Source organism: Oryctolagus cuniculus, chromosome 7 (genome assembly GCF_051225735.1).
Source record: "Oryctolagus cuniculus isolate XC-2025 breed Fujian yellow rabbit chromosome 7, ASM5122573v1, whole genome shotgun sequence".
Classification (NCBI taxonomy): Eukaryota; Metazoa; Chordata; class Mammalia; order Lagomorpha; family Leporidae; genus Oryctolagus; species Oryctolagus cuniculus.
Genome location: NC_142873.1, coordinates 96,132,225 through 96,150,319, shown reverse-complemented (window position 1 = coordinate 96,150,319; position 18,095 = coordinate 96,132,225). Strand labels below are relative to the sequence as shown.

At 39.2% G+C, this 18,095-nt stretch overlaps 1 protein-coding gene across 11 annotated transcripts in view; it reads left to right on the top strand.

The window, feature by feature from the left end:
* Positions 1 to 18,095, top strand: part of ST6GALNAC3 (ST6 N-acetylgalactosaminide alpha-2,6-sialyltransferase 3) — a 611,484-nt gene that overhangs the window by 354,865 nt on the left and 238,524 nt on the right. For 10 of the 11 annotated variants that reach the window (XM_070078238.2, XM_089337185.1, XM_089337182.1 and 7 more), the window contains one exon: positions 7,957 to 8,366. In XM_070078238.2, coding sequence (XP_069934339.1) covers positions 7,957 to 8,366 — 410 coding nt within the window. Of the gene's footprint in view, positions 1 to 7,956; positions 8,367 to 12,213; positions 12,242 to 18,095 lie in introns of those variants that run through there. The other variant, XM_089337181.1, reaches the window with a different exon arrangement.

Here is an 18,095-nt window from a genome sequence, read left to right as displayed (position 1 = left end):
GGTACTCTGCCTTTCACGTAGACAAAAATAAAAATAACCATTAAAAAGAAAGAGTTATTCAGTGTTGTGTTTTCATCACTGGCTTTTTCTGCCTGCTACCAGAACATAGAATTAATGGGTTTGGTTAAATTTTACTTGGATTTTTGGTGACCTTTTCTAATCCTGACTGTTTCATAATTTAATGTCTTGACCTTCGTTTTCTGTAGAGTCATCTTAGTGATAAATACAGAGATTTAATAACTAGAACTAGTTGACAGGTGACCTTTCGTACATGGCTGTTCCTTTTTGCTGAGGAAACCACACTGTTTTGTAACTTTCATTTCACAGATTTTAATTACCTTTTCTATTGTCTATAAGCTTATTCAGAGAGAAAAAAGTAAAGGTTAAATATTGCATTCTTTATGCTAATTAAAATGTGACGTGCTTGGCAGTTGCTCCAATGTATCACTCAAAAAGGACAGGGCAGTCTGTCAGGCTCAAAGAAGAGAAGGGGGATCCCGGAGTGCTTGATGGGAAGCAGGATGAGAGCAGTGACTGGCAGAGGAAGCTTTCCCATCCACTGCGTGGAAGTAGTAGGGGGTGTGTATGTGTATGTGCGTGCACGCTCATGCACATGCATGTGCCCAAGTAAATTCAGAACAGAGAAGCAGGTATGTGTTGAAGTAATTAAAAAGAAAAGTGAATGACTCACAAAAGGGGTAATTTACCAATCAGGGTGAATGACCTGTTTATATAAGTCCTCCCCTCAACATTTTTTTAATGAGGCAAAGATCAGTTGAGCATATCATGGTAAATTGATTTCTGGGGCCCACATGAATAATACATATATTGTTCAAACACAGAGCAATAAAATTGATTATAAAAATGCCACAGATCCTTATGAAGGGTAAGAATATCTGCCCCTTCCCCCATCTCAAGGTGTCAAAGAACATGGACCCATCACAGGGGGGCAGTTCCCTTCTGCTTACATTCTTCAGCATTGTTTTGTTGTAATTTGTTTTGTTGTAATTTGTTTTGTTTATTATTTCATTGAAAGTAAGAGTTACACAGAAAGAGAAGGAGATGCAGAGAGAGAGAGAGAAAGAGGTTGGTCTTCCATCTGTTGGTTCACTCCCCAAATGTCTGCAATGGCCGGAGCTATGCCGATCCGAAGCCAGGAACCAGGAGCTTCTTCCTGGTCTCCCATGTGGGTACAGGGGCCCAAGGACTTGGGCCATCTTCTACTGCTTTCCCAGGCCATAGCAGAGAGCTGGATTGGAAGTGGAGCAGTTGGGTCTTGAACTGGTGCCCATATGGGATGCCTGCACTGCAGGCAGCAGCTACCCACAGCACCAGGCCGCTTCAGCATTGTTTTTAAACAGATTTAATTTTTGTGCTGTTCAAATCTTCTTGTTTATAACAGAAGTAAAAATAAAACAAGGAATGGTGTCAAACGACCTGTAGAGTAAGCCAGTGTTCCAGACAGCCTGTGCTCTGGGTTTGTGTAGGAACTGGGGTATAACTGCGTGAGATAGAGGATGGCTCGCCAGTTTCTGGCTGATTTTGATTCCCAGTAACTTGAAACCAGGCAGTGTGAGTTTCTGGAGTGAATGTACCTTACTGAGACCCACGGGCAGGACGAGGTGTTCCCTTTAGCCGGTAACACCCTTGGCCTTGGCCATAGTTTTTGCTTCTTTTTCATTTATTCTATTTTTAAATTTTTTTAATGGTGACAGGAACAATTTGAAAAGCAAATTGAATAAGCAGATGCAAAAGACCATTTAAAAAGCAACAAAATGTTCAGGATTAGCTTATTTTAAAATGAAATTTTAGCCATATTTCATGCTCAAATTATGAGAAGTACTATTCACACATTAGCACTTCTTTCTGCCATGCCAGGAAAGAGGCTGTGTCCACTCATACGCACACTGTGACGTCTTGGAGCCGTTCATTAACTGAGGGACTTCATCTTTTAGTGACACTCTTGGCTCCCAGCATGTTTTAGAGTATGATAACTAATTTTATATTTTAAATATTAATTTTATGTATTTGAAAGGGAGAGACAGATACACACACACACACACACACAGATCAAGAGGGGGGAGGAGAGAAAATCATCCACTGGTTCACTCTTCGAACACCACAATCGCTGGGCTGGGCCAGGCCAAAGTCAGGAGCCTGGAACTCCATCTTGGTCTCTGTGGGTGGCAAGGACCCAAGCACTTGGACCATCTTCCGCTGCTTTCCCAGGCAGGTTCTCAGAGCTAGACAGGGAGACGAGCAGCCAGGACTCAAACCAGCACTTCAATGTGGGATGCCAGCATTGCAGGCAGCAGCTTTACCTGCTGTGCCACAATGCCAGCCTCAATTAATTATTTTAATATAACACTGGGTAATATACATGTTTGCATTTACCTATATTAAGAACAGTGAAAAAATCATAACTATATATTTCATATCTCCCACTTGTAAATTCTGCTGAGTGAATTTCATGAAAGGTGCCGTTTGCTCCTCTTTTTAACCGGAAAGATAGGTAGTTTCTACAGGCTATCACATTTATCTCAATTTCTTCAATGCTATCCTGGGAAATAACAAAAAACTAGCTTTAAAAATCTGTTATGAAGGACGACTGTGAATCTACTGCTAGCAGGCCCAGAAGAAATTTACACACAGCCATGGAGGTGGGATTTCAGTCCAAAGCTCTCTCCCCAGTCACTCAAATGTTGAGTTCCAGGCCAGCGTTGTGGTGTAGTGAGTAAAGCCACCACCTACAATGCCAGCATCTCAACATGGATGCTAGTTTGTGTCTCAGCTCCTCCACTTCTGACCTAGATCCCTGCTAATGGCTTAGGAAAAACAGCAGAAGATGGCCCAAGTACTTGGGCCCTTGCACCCATGTGGGAGACCTGGAAGAAGCTCCTGACTCCTGGCTTCAGCCTCACTCAGTCATGGACATTGGGATCATCTGGAGAGTAAACCAGTGGATGAAGATCTCTCTCTGTCTATGCCTCTCCCTCTGTGTGTCACTCTTTCAAACACGAATAGTTAAAAAAAAAAAAAAAGAGTTCACCAGTGCATGCATCCTGATGAAAGAGTGTCTCTCCACTTTAGCTAACAATTCCATATAACAGTACAGAAGTTGAGGAATGTACCATTTAACACCTATAGAATTAGTAGTCCTAAAGAGCAAATAAATTGAGCCACATGAAAAAAAATGTTATGAAAATGAAGTGAGCTCATATAATAAGTACTGAGCGGTATGACTGACCTTCAAGAAGCATTCAATCAGGTACACATCAGTCCACATGAGGCGCAGTATTTCTGTGTCTCCTTCATGCAGTTTCTTCACTTCCTCACTCTCTCTTTGTCCTAGCCAATAAGCAAATCATCTTGCTTGTAAGGAGGCAAAAATGTCAGGATTCATGTTAGCAGCGAAATCATTTGTTTTTCAAGGCAATCCCTTATGCCTCTAAAATGGTGAAAGAATTGACCCTCGTTGATGATGGAATTCTACTCCAACTGCCACCCACCCACCCGTGCTTTAGAACTGTGTACTGAGGTTAAAGTCCACACTGATTCGAATTGTAAAACTGTTTTACCCTTCATAGGACCTTGCACAGAATAAATGCTAAGTACTTGATTGATCAACAGATTCTTTACTCTTCCCAAGCTGAGTATCCATAACCAAATACGCTAGTGCAGATTTAGTATACTCTGGCAGAGGAAGACAATATCCAAAACAAATACAGTGTTGTTAGCATTTTAAAAAAATCAATGTTTTAGACCTAAATAAAAGGAAGTTCTTGATATTTGTGGGCTTTCTTTAACAGAGACATAACTGCTCCGACAGGGTCACCTGAGTATTTGTGGTGCTCTTAGTTGATAAATGCAGTCCTAGTCCAGCCCAAGTGTACTGTGTGCACAAGATGTTGTAAGCGCACAACAGACAAAATGAGGAAGGCCAATTTGTTTTTAGTGAAAACAAAACAAAACAAAACCAAAAATAGAAACAACTAAAAAAAATCAAAACTAAGATAGGGTTTTATAAAGTGGAACCAGATAAGTCTTAACAAAGACCTTAGAACATCCAGGGTCTCAATTTTAGAAAAAAAAAAAAAAAGTAACTACTTACTGAGGCTGAACCAAGTGAGTGGAGACATATGGAATAAACTTTTAAGCAAGGTCCCCAAATCAAATAATGTAAATGAGTTTCAAGAGACAGCCGTACATTTTAACAAAGAAACTTGAGATCAAAACATATATCAATAAAGCTAATATACAGAGTGGTGATAACCAGATAAGAGCAGCTCTTGGGGCCAGTCATCCATTCATGCTGAGGCATTGCTATCTCTCATGGCTTACTGTGGTTTGAAGGTGCCTTCAAACACATAAATGAGTTCCTCAGGCTTAGTCAGCTCTTTGTGCTACATGAAGCTTCTGATTTTGATTAGGAGTGTTCATGCATCCAGGCACACAATGCTGTCATTCTTGGGAAATGATACCTAAGACTAAGCAGTGAATGGAGCAGACATCCCATTCAGCCCTGGCTCCTGGAACCACATTCAGGAAGTCAGACAGTCTGGCGGGACTGTGACCTGGAAGTACAGGCATGTGATCATGTGATCGAGTCTCTTAAGATTCTGACCATGGTGACAGTATGGCAAAAATGGGGGGAGGGGACAATTTCAGGATGATTGTCTACCCCTAAAGCCATCGTATTCATAACATCTGCCCAATCGCATATTTGTCACATAAATAAGAGGCTGTTGTTCCCAGTGTTTGCCCTCAAGTTGTAAGTCAGCTGCTGACCTCATAATCTGCACAGCTGTGGCATCCCAATATGTTGTCATGAAACAGATTGTGATGTCTTAATTGATCACTTTCCGAGGTTACAATTGTCAAGTGAGACCAATGTGCTGATTCTTATTAGTTAAATTAAGCCTTGTTACAGCAGAACCAGCTAATTCACTCTAATGACTGGGAAAGCCAACACAAATTGCTGCATTTTATAGATTAGAACACACCCCAAATATTTTCCTTTATTTATTTTCGATTTTTTTAACTTGTGAGGGCTATCCTCTCAAAATGCTTGAATTATACAATGAGACAGTTTCTTGGCAGAGTAAATGGAATGTAACCTACCATAGCATATGCATCTTTGATGGTAAACTGGAGTGTGCCATATCACAAACAGTTTTAATCAGGCTCTGGTTTGCATGACTCTGAGTTTGCAGGACTTGACTAGGTGCAACGGTGGAGGAAAATTGCCCACTGAAAACACTGTGTTTTACTTTATATCCTAAAATATATGAACCCTAAATGGATGATGAAGGGTCTCAGATCAATGCCTGACTTCTACAGGCATCCTCGTGTGCCTCCAGTGTGGTCCCTGGTAAAGCCTTCACTATGCTCCCAACCTAAAATACCACATTTCCAGGTGGCCTAATATACTCACATACCTTGCATGGGCCTACTCTAACGACCTGTTCTGCTTTGCTTAGATAAGAATCCTTACTGTGGCATGGGGTTTGGACAGCCCTTTCACTAGCAGAGGTTTAAAGCACCTCCTAAATAGACATTTATGGATTCTTCAAGTCAACGTATTAATGCAATTCTTAATTTTGACATGCCAAATACTTTGATCTGTCTACCATATTTTATAGAAGCATAATTAAACATAAAGGAATCTAAATTAATGTAATAACTATTATCCCAAACATAACTGGATGCACAAATATGTTCATCAGAGAACTATTTTAGAATAGAAAAAAACACAGAATATAATGGCTAAATGCCCAGCAGTAGGTGAATAGGTACATTATGGTAAATCCATATAATGGAATATAGAGCAGGCATTAAGATTATCTCTAAGGGAAATTTCATGACATGGAAAAGATTAAGGATATGAAATTAATTGAAAAACCAATGCTGCTAAATTGAATATATGAAACTTTTCAACTTGTCTAAAATAATATGTACAGAAAAGAGAAAAATGATATGATAAATAATATGTTATAAATGTTTATAGTGATTATTGATAGGAATATGGGTCTATTTATTATTTTATCTATTTTTAATTTTCAATTTTACTACAATGTGCTCTTATTCCTTTAATAAGTTTTTTTTTAAGCAGTTTAATTTTGTTCTGGGCTGGTGTCTGGGCTCACTTGGTTAATCTTCCGCCTGCGGCACTGGCATCCCATATGGGTGCCGGGTTCTAGTCCCTGCTGCCCCTCTTTCAGTCCAGCTCTCTGCTGTGGCCCGGGAAGGCAGTGGAGGATGGCCCAAGTGCTTGGGCCCTGCACCCCATGGGAGACCAGGAGGAAGCACCTGGCTCCTGGCTTCCCATCAGTGTGGTTCTGGCCGTAGCGGCCATTTGGGGGGTGAACCAACAGAAGGAAGAACTTTCTCTCTGTCTCTCTCTCTTACTATCTATCTGTCAAATTAAAAAAAAATTAATTTTGTTGTAATATTCGAGGCAGTGTCTGTGTTCAAGGCATCTCAAATGGAAAAGACTTCCTCACACCTTCTCAGTTAAAGGAAACTCCAGTCTTCCTTTTGCATAGGCTGAAAGTCTGAAGTTATCCTTGACTCCTGTCTTTCTGTCACATCTCAACTTACCTATGGAGATTGCCATATTGCTGGTCTTCTTTTGGACTGCTTTTCTCTTTCATCCAAATCAACAATTCTAAGTAAGCTGGAAAAATATGTTTTTCCTAACACTAAGTTCAGTGCTGTGACTTCTAATATGTTATTTTAATTCAATTGCTTTCATTTTCTAAAGTAACCAATTGAGCTCCAAGTGTATTCCAGGGACTCTAGGGAGTGGGACTGAAATGAAGCAGACATTGTTCTTACTGAGTTTACTATCTAGAGGACAGACATAATTAAACCATAAATTAAAGTGCAACACAATGAGTAAAATAAGGGCAGTACCCAGCATGTGCGGAGCTGCTCACCAATAAACAAAATAAAAATTCAGGAGCAAACGTCATGTACAAAATGTGAAATCTCACCGAAAGAAGGTGAGAAAGATACATGTCAACAAAGCATATTGCTTCTTTATCACTGTTTTCAAAAAATAGCATAGCTTCTTCATGTGGGAGAGAAGTAGCAAAGGTAATTTATGTGCTTATTTTTAGGATATAGTAAAGCAAGAAATAATGAAAAAAGCAGTGCACTGTAAGTTAGAAGATCTAGAGCTGAATCTCCCAGCACTGCTCTATCAACTTCAAATCCTAAAGGTTGATGCTTAACCTCTATTAGTGTTGCCTCCGTGATTACATGAAAAGTGAGGGAGTTGGACTAGCTCTGAAGACTGTAGACATGCCTTCTCTGAGCTTTTCCAACAGGCTTTTCCTTATTTATCTAGAATAAACATTAGCACAAAAGCCAGTTAACACAGTGACTTGAAGAAATTTAAGTTTCTATAGTATTTTGCCAGCCTCGGACTTGTGTTAAATCACTGTGGTTTCTAAAGATCTTTTTTAGAACATCATCATTTGCTGAAATTTTCATATTTTTATCAATTGCTACATAACCATGTGTATGTATAAGTAAAATATGGAATTAATGTCTGGATATGTTTCTTTGGCATTTCCTTTATAACCACCAACCTTATTATAGAGATCAACTATTTCCATGTTTCCTTATTTCATTTGAAATTACAGTTCTGAATTAAAAGTAATTCATCATTTAGAGTGGGAAACAAATGACTATTTCTCCATTTGTTTTTAAACCAACACATGGGGATTTTAGAAATTAAAATTATGTTTTAACAGTATGTATTTACTCTTTTAACGGAAGCATGCTCCTAACTTCATAGCTTATAGCAGAGACTGTAGGAGAAAATATATATGTGTGTCACATTTTCCATATTCAGCAATTGTGCAATGTCTCAACTATTTCTATTCCCAAAGGAACTTACTTGACTATGTGGAATTTACTACCTGCCTTCTCTCTCTTTTTGTTTTTCAGCCTTTGCAACTGGACTGTGACCTTTGTGCCATAGTGTCAAACTCAGGTCAGATGGTTGGCCAGAAGGTTGGAAATGAGATAGATCAGTCTTCCTGCATTTGGAGAATGAACAATGCCCCCACCAAGGGTTATGAAGAAGACGTTGGCCGCATGACAATGATTCGAGTTGTGTCCCACACCAGTGTTCCTCTTTTGTTAAAAAACCCTGACTATTTTTTCAAGGAAGCCAACACTACTATTTATGTTATTTGGGGCCCTTTCCGCAATATGAGGAAAGATGGCAATGGCATCGTTTACAACATGTTGAAAAAGACGGTTGATGTCTATCCAAATGCCCAAATTTATGTGACCACAGAGAAACGCATGAGTTACTGTGATGGAGTCTTTAAGAAGGAGACTGGGAGAGACAGGTGAGTCCTGGCTGAAGCAGTCACACGGTCTTTAATTGCTAAGTCTTTGCGGAGTACTTTTGCCAGCTATCAAATGAACAGAGTTATTTTTTAAATTGATTGTTATGTTTTTGACTATTATGATTACTTAATGAGCCAGCAGTTAGATCCCATTTATTCCACCTACTCTACCTTCTGTTCTCTCCATTTTGATTGGTTCGAGGCTCCAAGAAACACTGCATACTTCCCCCAAGATATCTTTAGATTTTTTTCTTACTTAGCTCAGTTTGTTGATGACTAAGTTGAATTTCAACTGAAAGAAGTCTATACATTTTGGTTTCAAAGCATAGAGATGTTAAGGAACTTCAGGATTATGTATTGACCTAAACTCCATTGGAGGCTGTTTCAGAATTTTACCTGGGAACACAAACACAACAGATTATTGATTATCTAATAAGATTGCACAGCTTTCTGAATGTAAATAGACCCTGTGATCCTGAACACCACAACTTGGTATCTAATATGTTAAGCAGAATCACATATTGAAATTATGCATTACTTCAAATCATTAACAGTTGGATTCTTGAAGAGAAATTATGTATATGTACATTCCACTCAATTATCCAAAAACCAATTTGCATTTTTAATACATCCATTTTTTTCTGCAGTGTTCAGTAATCACTCCTCCCGCTTCCTCTGCTTGAGGCTTGGGAGCTTCATTCTTCCCCTCCACCTTCTTTCTCCTTGAAAGAAGAGCCCTTTCATCTCCCACAGAACACTATTGCCTGCCACTTGCATTTCCCCTTTAAAAGGATTGCCAGAATAAGGCAGAAAGTCAGAATTATAAATCAGCCGATCTTGGTTCATATTTTTACTTTATTAAAGAATTGCTGAAGGAAGACATAGCAACCAGTTGCTAAAGGCTTAAATTATCTGTGAATTTTGCTTATTTGCACAAAAGCATGGATACATTGAACATCCACTATAATTCCAATATTACATTCTGATTTTCTCCAAATGGTTATTGTTAACTGTTTGACATGGATAGGGGGAGACTTCTTCGAAAATGCATTTTATGAAAAACCTATGTTCTTTTGTACCAAAACAAGCTTAGATTTTTGTTACATTTTTCCAAAAATGTTTTTGAAGGCCCCATGTATTATCATATCGAAAGTTTTAATTATACTGGGGTATGTGCATGAGGAGGAGCAGTTTCTGTTATCACTGGATGTAATTTGAATTCTAATAATTATTTAAAAATATTAGGTGGACCAACTTTTCTTTTGAGTATGTAGATTGATTTGAGTTTCCCATTATCGATTTCTGAGCACCAAAACAGCACAACTTCACATGCAATGCATGACAGAAATAGTCATAAAACTGTTCCTTTTCACTGCTGGAATTAGCAAGAAGAATCCAAAAGTTTAGATTTAAATCACTGTAGCATAAGCAATCAAAAGAAATGGTGGAAAAAGGAGTAGGTATGGTATTTCAAAGAAATGTACTCATATGTAGATGCATTCTATCTAAAGATGATCTTTCTCAAAAGGCTTTGGAAATTTCTGGTTTGTTTTTAACCCAGGGAAATGCAATTCATTCAATATATATTTTGTATTAGTTTGATTTAGCCCTCATAGTATCCCATAGTCACAACTATAAGCTCTGAAGCCATTTACAGGTATCAGAAAATAATTTGGTCCATCTTTTACTGCTTTCCAATTAGTGGGGCGGTGGATTGAAAGTAACTCGAACCTACACTCATATGAGATGTAGTTGTTGCAGGCAGTGGCCCAAATGTTGTGTCAGCCCTGAGATTTCTTTTTTTTTTTTAATTAACAGTGGTGGTACATATTTATGGGGTACAATGGAACATTTTTAAAGATTATTTATTTAGTAAGAAGGCAGAGCAACAGAGAAATGGGGAGAGACAGCGAGAGAGTTCTTCCCATCCATTGGGTTACTCCTCAGATGTCCACAGCAGCCATGTATGTGGGCCAAGTTGAAGCCTTGAGCCAGGAACTTCATCCTGGGCTCTCCCGTGGGTAACAGGGTCCCTTCCGCTGCCTTCTCAGTCACATTAGCTGGGACTGGGTTGGAAGCAAATGACACAGGACTTGAACTGGCACTCAGACATGGGATGCCAGCCTTGCAAGCAGACACTTTAACTGGCTGTGCAATAATACATACATATAATGTTTACTGATCAAAGTAGACTTTTATTGTATAAGGATTCCTCCCCATGGTGGTTTGACAATACTGGATTTCAAACCAGATTTTTAAAAAAAACTTTTCATAAAGGAAAATATCGAACTTATAAAGTAGAAACTGTAGTTCTGTAATGAATCTCTGTATAGGCAACACTCAGCTTGTTTATTTACTAACTTATGGTCAATCTTATTTCTTCTGTATTTCTATGTACTTGCTTCTTCTTCATGAATTATTTTGAAGGAAATCTCAGACACCATATAATTTCATTCATAAATATTTCAGTGTATGTCTCTAAAAGATAGATTCTTAAGTATCATGCCATTGTCCTATATAAAATCAACACAACTTTAATATCATGATATAGTTAATCAGTTTGCAAACATCTCCAGTTGTCTCATTAATATCTATAAATATGCCATTTATATACTATATTTATTTATATTAATTATATATTATATAGTAATTGCATATAAAATACAGTAATATATTTTTAGTAGTTAGTTTGAAACAGGGTTAGCATAAAGGGGATTAATGTGTTTCTTCTGTTTCTGATAACCTACATAGCTGCTCATCCCTTTTTCCCTCCTTCCCTCCTTCTTTCTCCCCTTCCCCTGCTCCCTCCCTTCATCTCTCTGTTGTTGAAGACACCTAGGCATTTGTCTTATAGAGTTTTTCCACCAATCTAGATTTCCTAATTGCACCCCCATGGTATTTGGTATTTTTTCTATGTTGATATTCCTGTTGCTCAATTGGATTCAGGTCCATTTTTTTTATTTCTTCTTTTCTTTTTTTTTCCTCTTTTTTTTTTGCTAAAACCATTAGGTCATGCTTCTATCAGGGTGAAATAATGTCTAGTTTTCTCTCTTTTTATGTCAAGAGACATTAATGATCATTGTCTAGATGCAATCATTTGTTGGGATTGCAAAATGGAGATATTCTGCCCTTTTTTTTTTTTTTTGCCTGTTAACTGATACACTTTATAAAGTAAAATATGTGCTCACTGAGGCAGACATTGTTGTACAGCAGGTTAAGCTGCAGCTTAGGATTCCTGCTTAACATATCTGAGTCCCTGGGATCAAGTCTACATCTGTGCCTCTGCTCCTCATCCAGCATTTTGCTAATGCACCTGGGAAGGCAGCAGATGATGGCTCATGTACTGAATCCCTGCCTGCCCAAATGAGAGACCCAGACAGAGTTACTGTCTCTTGGTTTCAGCCTTGCCCAGCCCCAACTGTTTGAGGGATTAGAGGAGTTAACCGGTCAATGGACTCTCTCTCTCTCTCTTTCTCTCTCCTCTCTTTCTCTCTCTGGATGATCTCTCTGTCTGTCTCTCTGTGTGTTTCTCTGTCTCTCTTTCTTTTTCTCTGCCTTTCAAACAGATAAGCTTTAAAAAAAAAACTTACCCTTGTTAACCATTTAGTTAATATGGGATAGAAGATAGAACTAGTCTCTTCTCTTTGATAAACAGTTTTAATACATTTGTTCTCTAGCATCCTCCAGAAGTGTCCAGTGAATTTATTAATAATGCTTGCATATTTACTGATTAACATGTCTGAAGTATTTCGACTCATTAAAAGTATATCATTATGTATAAATTGTTCTATTTTTACCAGTGGGAGCCTCATCAAGTTGACATTATGTCCTTTTGATATGCCTTTAGATATCTTGAATAGCTTATTCATATCCTGGTATTTCAAGATGTCTCCGACTCTTCTTATACATATCCAGACCTGGAAACACAGTTATCCTAAGAGCTTCAGTTCCTTAGTCCAAAGAACATCATTTTGTTACTGTGGGTGCTCATTGCTACTGAGTTAATCTTTGTTTCTGACGATTGCAGTGGACAGAGCTAGAATGAATAAAATCTATGCTATGTATGTTGTTTAAAGATGAAATGATTACAAATTCAAATTGAAACTTTCAATTCAGATTCAGGGAGACCAGGTTTTTATTATATCTCATCTATCTTACATCTGTTTCTTCTCTCTACCGTGCTGACAGTCACAGGTCTCATAGACAGCAATGTAATTATTCATCTACTTTATCTGACAGCACACACAACAATCTTAGAATAACTGCATAACAAGCAATATGAATACTGCAAACATTTTATGATTATTTTTCATCAAGGAAGGTATCTTAACCACAAGAATTCATGTGGGTCTCTGCTCACGAAGTGTGTGGTGGTTATACTCTCTAAAATTTTTTTGATATTTTTCTCCTAAGTAAATAGGAATGAGTTAAGTGTCACAGGAATAAGGGAGTAGGAGGAAAGGGGTATCTTTGTATGTTACTTACGTAAAGCTACTTTGAAGGTTTGCCTGCACTTACTGGAAGTTTTTAACAAATGCTCATTTTTATCATAAAGTTTTTAATGGCAAGACCATTTCACCATTATTATGTATAATTTATAGGATTAAAAAAATTATGTTGCTAGTAGTTAAGAGATTCATGATGGAAAATGATCAGCTGGAATCCCTCAAAGAAAAGATTCCTTCTCAGTTTGCTTCCTTATATTGTCAAAGTCCTTTTTAAGAAAAAGTATCACTCTCCATTTGAAGTAGGCATCATTTTTATTTTCCCAGTGAGCAGTTTTTGTTTTAAAGGCTTTCTAATTGCTGAAACATAAAATACTAGAAAAAATGTGATTGTCCTAGAATGTGCCCAAATCTACTTTTGAGCATATTAGAATGCTTTTTCAAGCCAAATAAAGTTTAGTCTCCTTTCTTGTCAATTATAGCCAAGCTTATTTGATTGGTCAGTTAGAGAGGTTGACCTTGTAGGGAAGACTGAGATAATGCAAAGAAAGGGCTGCTCGTCCCTTTTCTCTTCACCTTCTGGTGCCCAGTGTTCTGTGGGATTGTAGGGCCTCTGGGCAGTGGTCACCGTTATGTTTTCACTTAACCAAATGTAGGAACAAACTAGAAAAACATCTTCTAGAAACCCTTGGGGTGAAAGGGTTTATATTCAAAACAACCTGGAAAAAAACTAGATCCTCTTTTTCCCATTTTCAGTGATGGGTATAAACAAATAGTATTAGACTGGTGACATATACACGTTTGCGTTAATTCATCGCAAGACTGCAACCTCCTAGAGGTGCTGTAGAACTGACAGTGTCACGTGAAGCTACACTCAACATTGAAGAACATGATTATGTGTCTGACCCTACACTCAACAGTGAAGAACATGATTATGTGTCTGGCAGGGTCAGATGAAAAGGGAATGTTACCTTTTCTGGAGAAGCAATGGAGAGCCACTAGGAGATATTCTGCTCACTATCCGCAACAGGCTATTGCAGTTTGCATCCCACTATATAAACACATTGGCAAATGTAGTCCCATTAAAAGAACAGTGTTAATTCTGCGCTGATAAAGGACTTTGAGCTGTCCTAAATAGGTCTTAATTAGTTGGCACCAATGTGACTCCGCCTTCAGGGATGAATGAAATTAATGAATGCTGGCAGCAAGGAGATGAATGTTTCAAGATATTCCTGCTTTGGGTGAAGAGGGTGAGAAGAAAGGGTGTCACCTTTAAGGATCATTTAGGGAAAGGATGCACAAAAGTCACTTTCAGGTGACTGACAAAACAGGACACTGATTTGTAAAAGACAAAAGATTTCTATGATCTAAAGAGAAACCAGAGCATACGTTGATTTGTAAATATCAGGTCTCTGCCTGGCTGATCTTTGCCATTGTGCTCCTTCCATTCCCACTCACTCTGAAGGAGAAAGAAAGAAATCAGCCACGTGTTATTCCTCGTTGCCTTTTGTGGTATGAGTTTTGAAATCAGGGTTTTAAGTGCAGTCCAGTTTTCTCTGGTTCAGCATGACCTTTTTTTTTTTTTTTTTTTTTTTTTTTTTTTTTTTTTTTTTTGACAGGCAGAGTGGACAGTGAGAGAGAGAGAGAGAGACAGAGAGAAAGGTCTTTCTTTTGCTGTTGGTTCACCCTCCAATGGCCGCCACGGCCAGCGCACCGCGCTGATCCAATGGCAGGAGCCAGGTACTTATCCTGGTCTCCCATGGGGTGCAGGGCCCAAGCACCTGGGCCATCCTCCACTGCATTCCCTGGCCACAGCAGAGAGCTGGCCTGGAAGAGGGGCAACCGGAACAGAATCCGGCGCCCTGACCGGGACTAGAACCTGGTGTGCCGGCACCACAAGGCAGAGGGTTAGCCTAGTGAGCCACGGTGCCGGCCCCAGCATGACCATTTTGAAAGTTTCTTGTGCCATTGACTGACTGATGTCCCTTTAGTTTGCAAACTGTTAGTTTCTAGAGCAAGAAAGAGTTTCAAATCTTCTCTGAGAATTTGGGGATCCCTGTGAATCTTGTGTGTCCGTGAACGAGGTAAGATGCTTCAAGAAACACAATGCAGCCAGAGAGATGGTTAAGAACCAAAACCAAAACCCACAGAACAGCCAGGCCAGCTATTCCAGCACTGTGGACCAGCCATGAGACAGGGCCCCATACCTGGTTCATGCAAAGATACACTATTAGTGGACCTGGACTCTAAACTTAAATATATCTAGTTATTCATAATTTGGAACAAATGGTTCCTAACCCAAGGACAACCTGGGCCAAGAGAAAATAGCAAAGTAGAAAATGTCTTGGATTTGAAGGACAGAACACAGTAATAAAACCAGTATTTTCCTTTGTGTTTCCTGTTTGAAGACTGTTTGCAAATACAGCATCTCAGCACTTTTCAGTGGCAACATTGACATAGCTCTGTTAAAATGAACTAATGTCCCCAACCCAGTGGATGTGTTTGGCAGGAACAGTAAGTGCACAGAGCAGTCATGGGCAGGCCCTTAGGACTCCTGAGTCAGAAAACATAACAAGGCATCCAGGACTGTGTTTTCATGCTAACAAGCACCGGGGAACAGGGGACTTTCTTTTTCCCACTATCCAGTGACCTGAATTAGAGCATTTCTGTAATACACTTGCACTGGAAATTAAACATCCAATAAAAATAGAAATTGGATGATGGGAGTGAAGTTTATCAGGGTATCAGTACCAACGTCTCATGTATTTAAAAGTACACATATGTGCGCATGCACATAACACACTGTATCAGTCAGTTACGTATTAGGGCAACACAATATCAGAGTCAGGCTACTTATGAAGAAAAGAAGGTCATTTAGCTTAGAGATTTGGAAATTAAAGGACATAGAGCACTGACTTTGACTGAGCTCTGATTTTGAGTGTCCATTGGTGGATGGCATCACATCCTGATGGGAGGAAGAGATTACTTCTCAGTTTAGGAAGCCAGAGTGAGCTGGGTGGAGCCATGCTCAGACTTTTAGAACAGCCTTCCCTTGAGGACTACCAAGGGATCACATCTTAATTACGTCCAAGAATAGGGCCCCCGGTGATCTCCCACTAGGTCCAGCCTTGTAAAGGTCCCAGCATCTCAACAACAACACGCACTGGGGACCCAGTCTTCAATATTTGGAACTATAGGGAACAGACTAGATCCATGGCATGTGCACGTGTTTATGTGTGCCCACAAACACACACATACACACACATTGGGGAAATAGGATATATTTGACAAGACAGCTTAATTTAGGATCAAAACTAGAACAACACCTCAAATTCAAGGACCATATTTTAAAAAGTAACACTAGACAGACCTGTTGTGGCTCTAGAAACCAGGACTTGGCAGCCAGTCTCCTGGGCTAGAAGATCTGATGACAGAACAGCCAGATAAACGGGCAGACTACACCTGTAGAAAGTAAGTCCCAATAGACACTTGGGCTGAACGGCACCCTCCACGTTGGGCTTTTGAATGCTGCAAAGGATGTGAAACTCAAAGACAAATAAGAGTTAAAGTAGACTGCTCCTTCAAATGTGTCCAGACTTTTACATTTTTTAAATTTTATTTTTAAAGATTTATTTATTTATTTTTAAAGTCAGAGTACAGAAAGACAGAGAGAGAGAGAGAGATCTCCCATCTGCTGGTTCACTCCCCAGGTGGCTGCAACAGTCAGGGCTGGGCCAAGCCAAAGCCAGGAGTCTGGAGCTTCTTCTGGATCTCGCAAAAGGTGGTAAGGGCCCAGGTATTTGGGCCATCATCGGCTGCTTTGCCAGGCCATTAGCAGGGAGCTGGATCAGAAATAGAAGAGCCAAGACTCAAACCAGCACCCATATGGGATGCAGCTTTACCTGCTACGCTATAGTGCCAGCCTAGAGGTGTCCACATTTTCTACAGGATTTAGAGGTTATTTATTTATTTGCTATGGGATTTATCCCTACAGTTGATTTAGCTCCCTCCTTCTATAATTTGAATTGTTTTTTTCTCTTGATTTTTTTTTGATTTCTTAGACCAGTCATTTCTCTTCCAGATTAAGTCAAAATTACTAAAATTAAGAAGAATCATATGAATATACTTTTCTTTGAAATTAGGAGTCAGGAGCAATCTCTTTCCTCTCTCCTCACTTCTTGCCTGCCCTGACCCTTTGTTGTTTTACGAATTTGCATCCTAGACCATGCCCATCTGTACAGCTAGATTGGTAATTGCTTGGACAACCATTGCAAAAATACTTTACAGGTAATCTAGAACATTGTGGGAGCTATTTAAATCTTTGCTGAACTGAATTTTTGCTTCTCTGAAAACAAAGAGACTTCTTATTAGATGTGATATGGCTGACCTTCTAAATGGACTTCCCTACTTAAGCTCTTTTTCTTAATTGCGAGTAGGTCCCCTATATTAGTACAGTACTTTTCAAACTCTAATGTGCATCAAGTTGCCTGCTGACTCAGGGGATTTGCGGAAGGACCTGAGAATTTGTATTTCTAGCAAGTTTCCAGGCTAGGCCAGTGCCACTGATGTGCAGATGGAACTTGGAACTGCGCTTTGCTTTGAATAAATGGACAAGACATGATTTCATTATTTCTTGTATCAGAAATACATGAACTAAGAATATTTACCAAATAGCCTTGGTAAACTATATGTAGTTGCATTCCAACTATGGGATCTTATTCTTACCTTATTCCTAAGCCAATTAAGGTGGGGCTTAGAAACCCCTAATAATTTAACAAGGAACTTTTTTTTTGACTTAGTGTATATTTTTCCACTTTTCTCATTGGACAATGCATATTTTAAGGATAGTGACTATGTTTGTCTTACTTTTGAATGTTTCAAAAATGTATATATCTATTTGAGAGACAGAGAGAATGAAAAAAGAGCTCCCATCCTCTGGTTCACTCTCCAAATGCCTGCAATGCCAGGACGGGGCTGAATTGAAGCTGGGAGCCAGGAACTTAATCCAGATCTCCCACGGGAATGCCAAGGACCCAACTACTTGAGCCATCATCATCACCTTCCAGGCTGCACAATGGCAGGATGCTGAAATTGGGCGCAGAGCTGATATGTAAACCCAAGCACTGCAATATGGAATGTGGGTATCCTCAGTGACATCTTAACCACCATGCCAAACACCTGTTCCCATCTCCATTTTATCATCAGCCCTAGCATAGTGGTAGTTGCCATCAAAAAGGGGGGGGGGGGGCGAGGATTTCTTTTCCGCTCTTCTTCTTTCAACAAA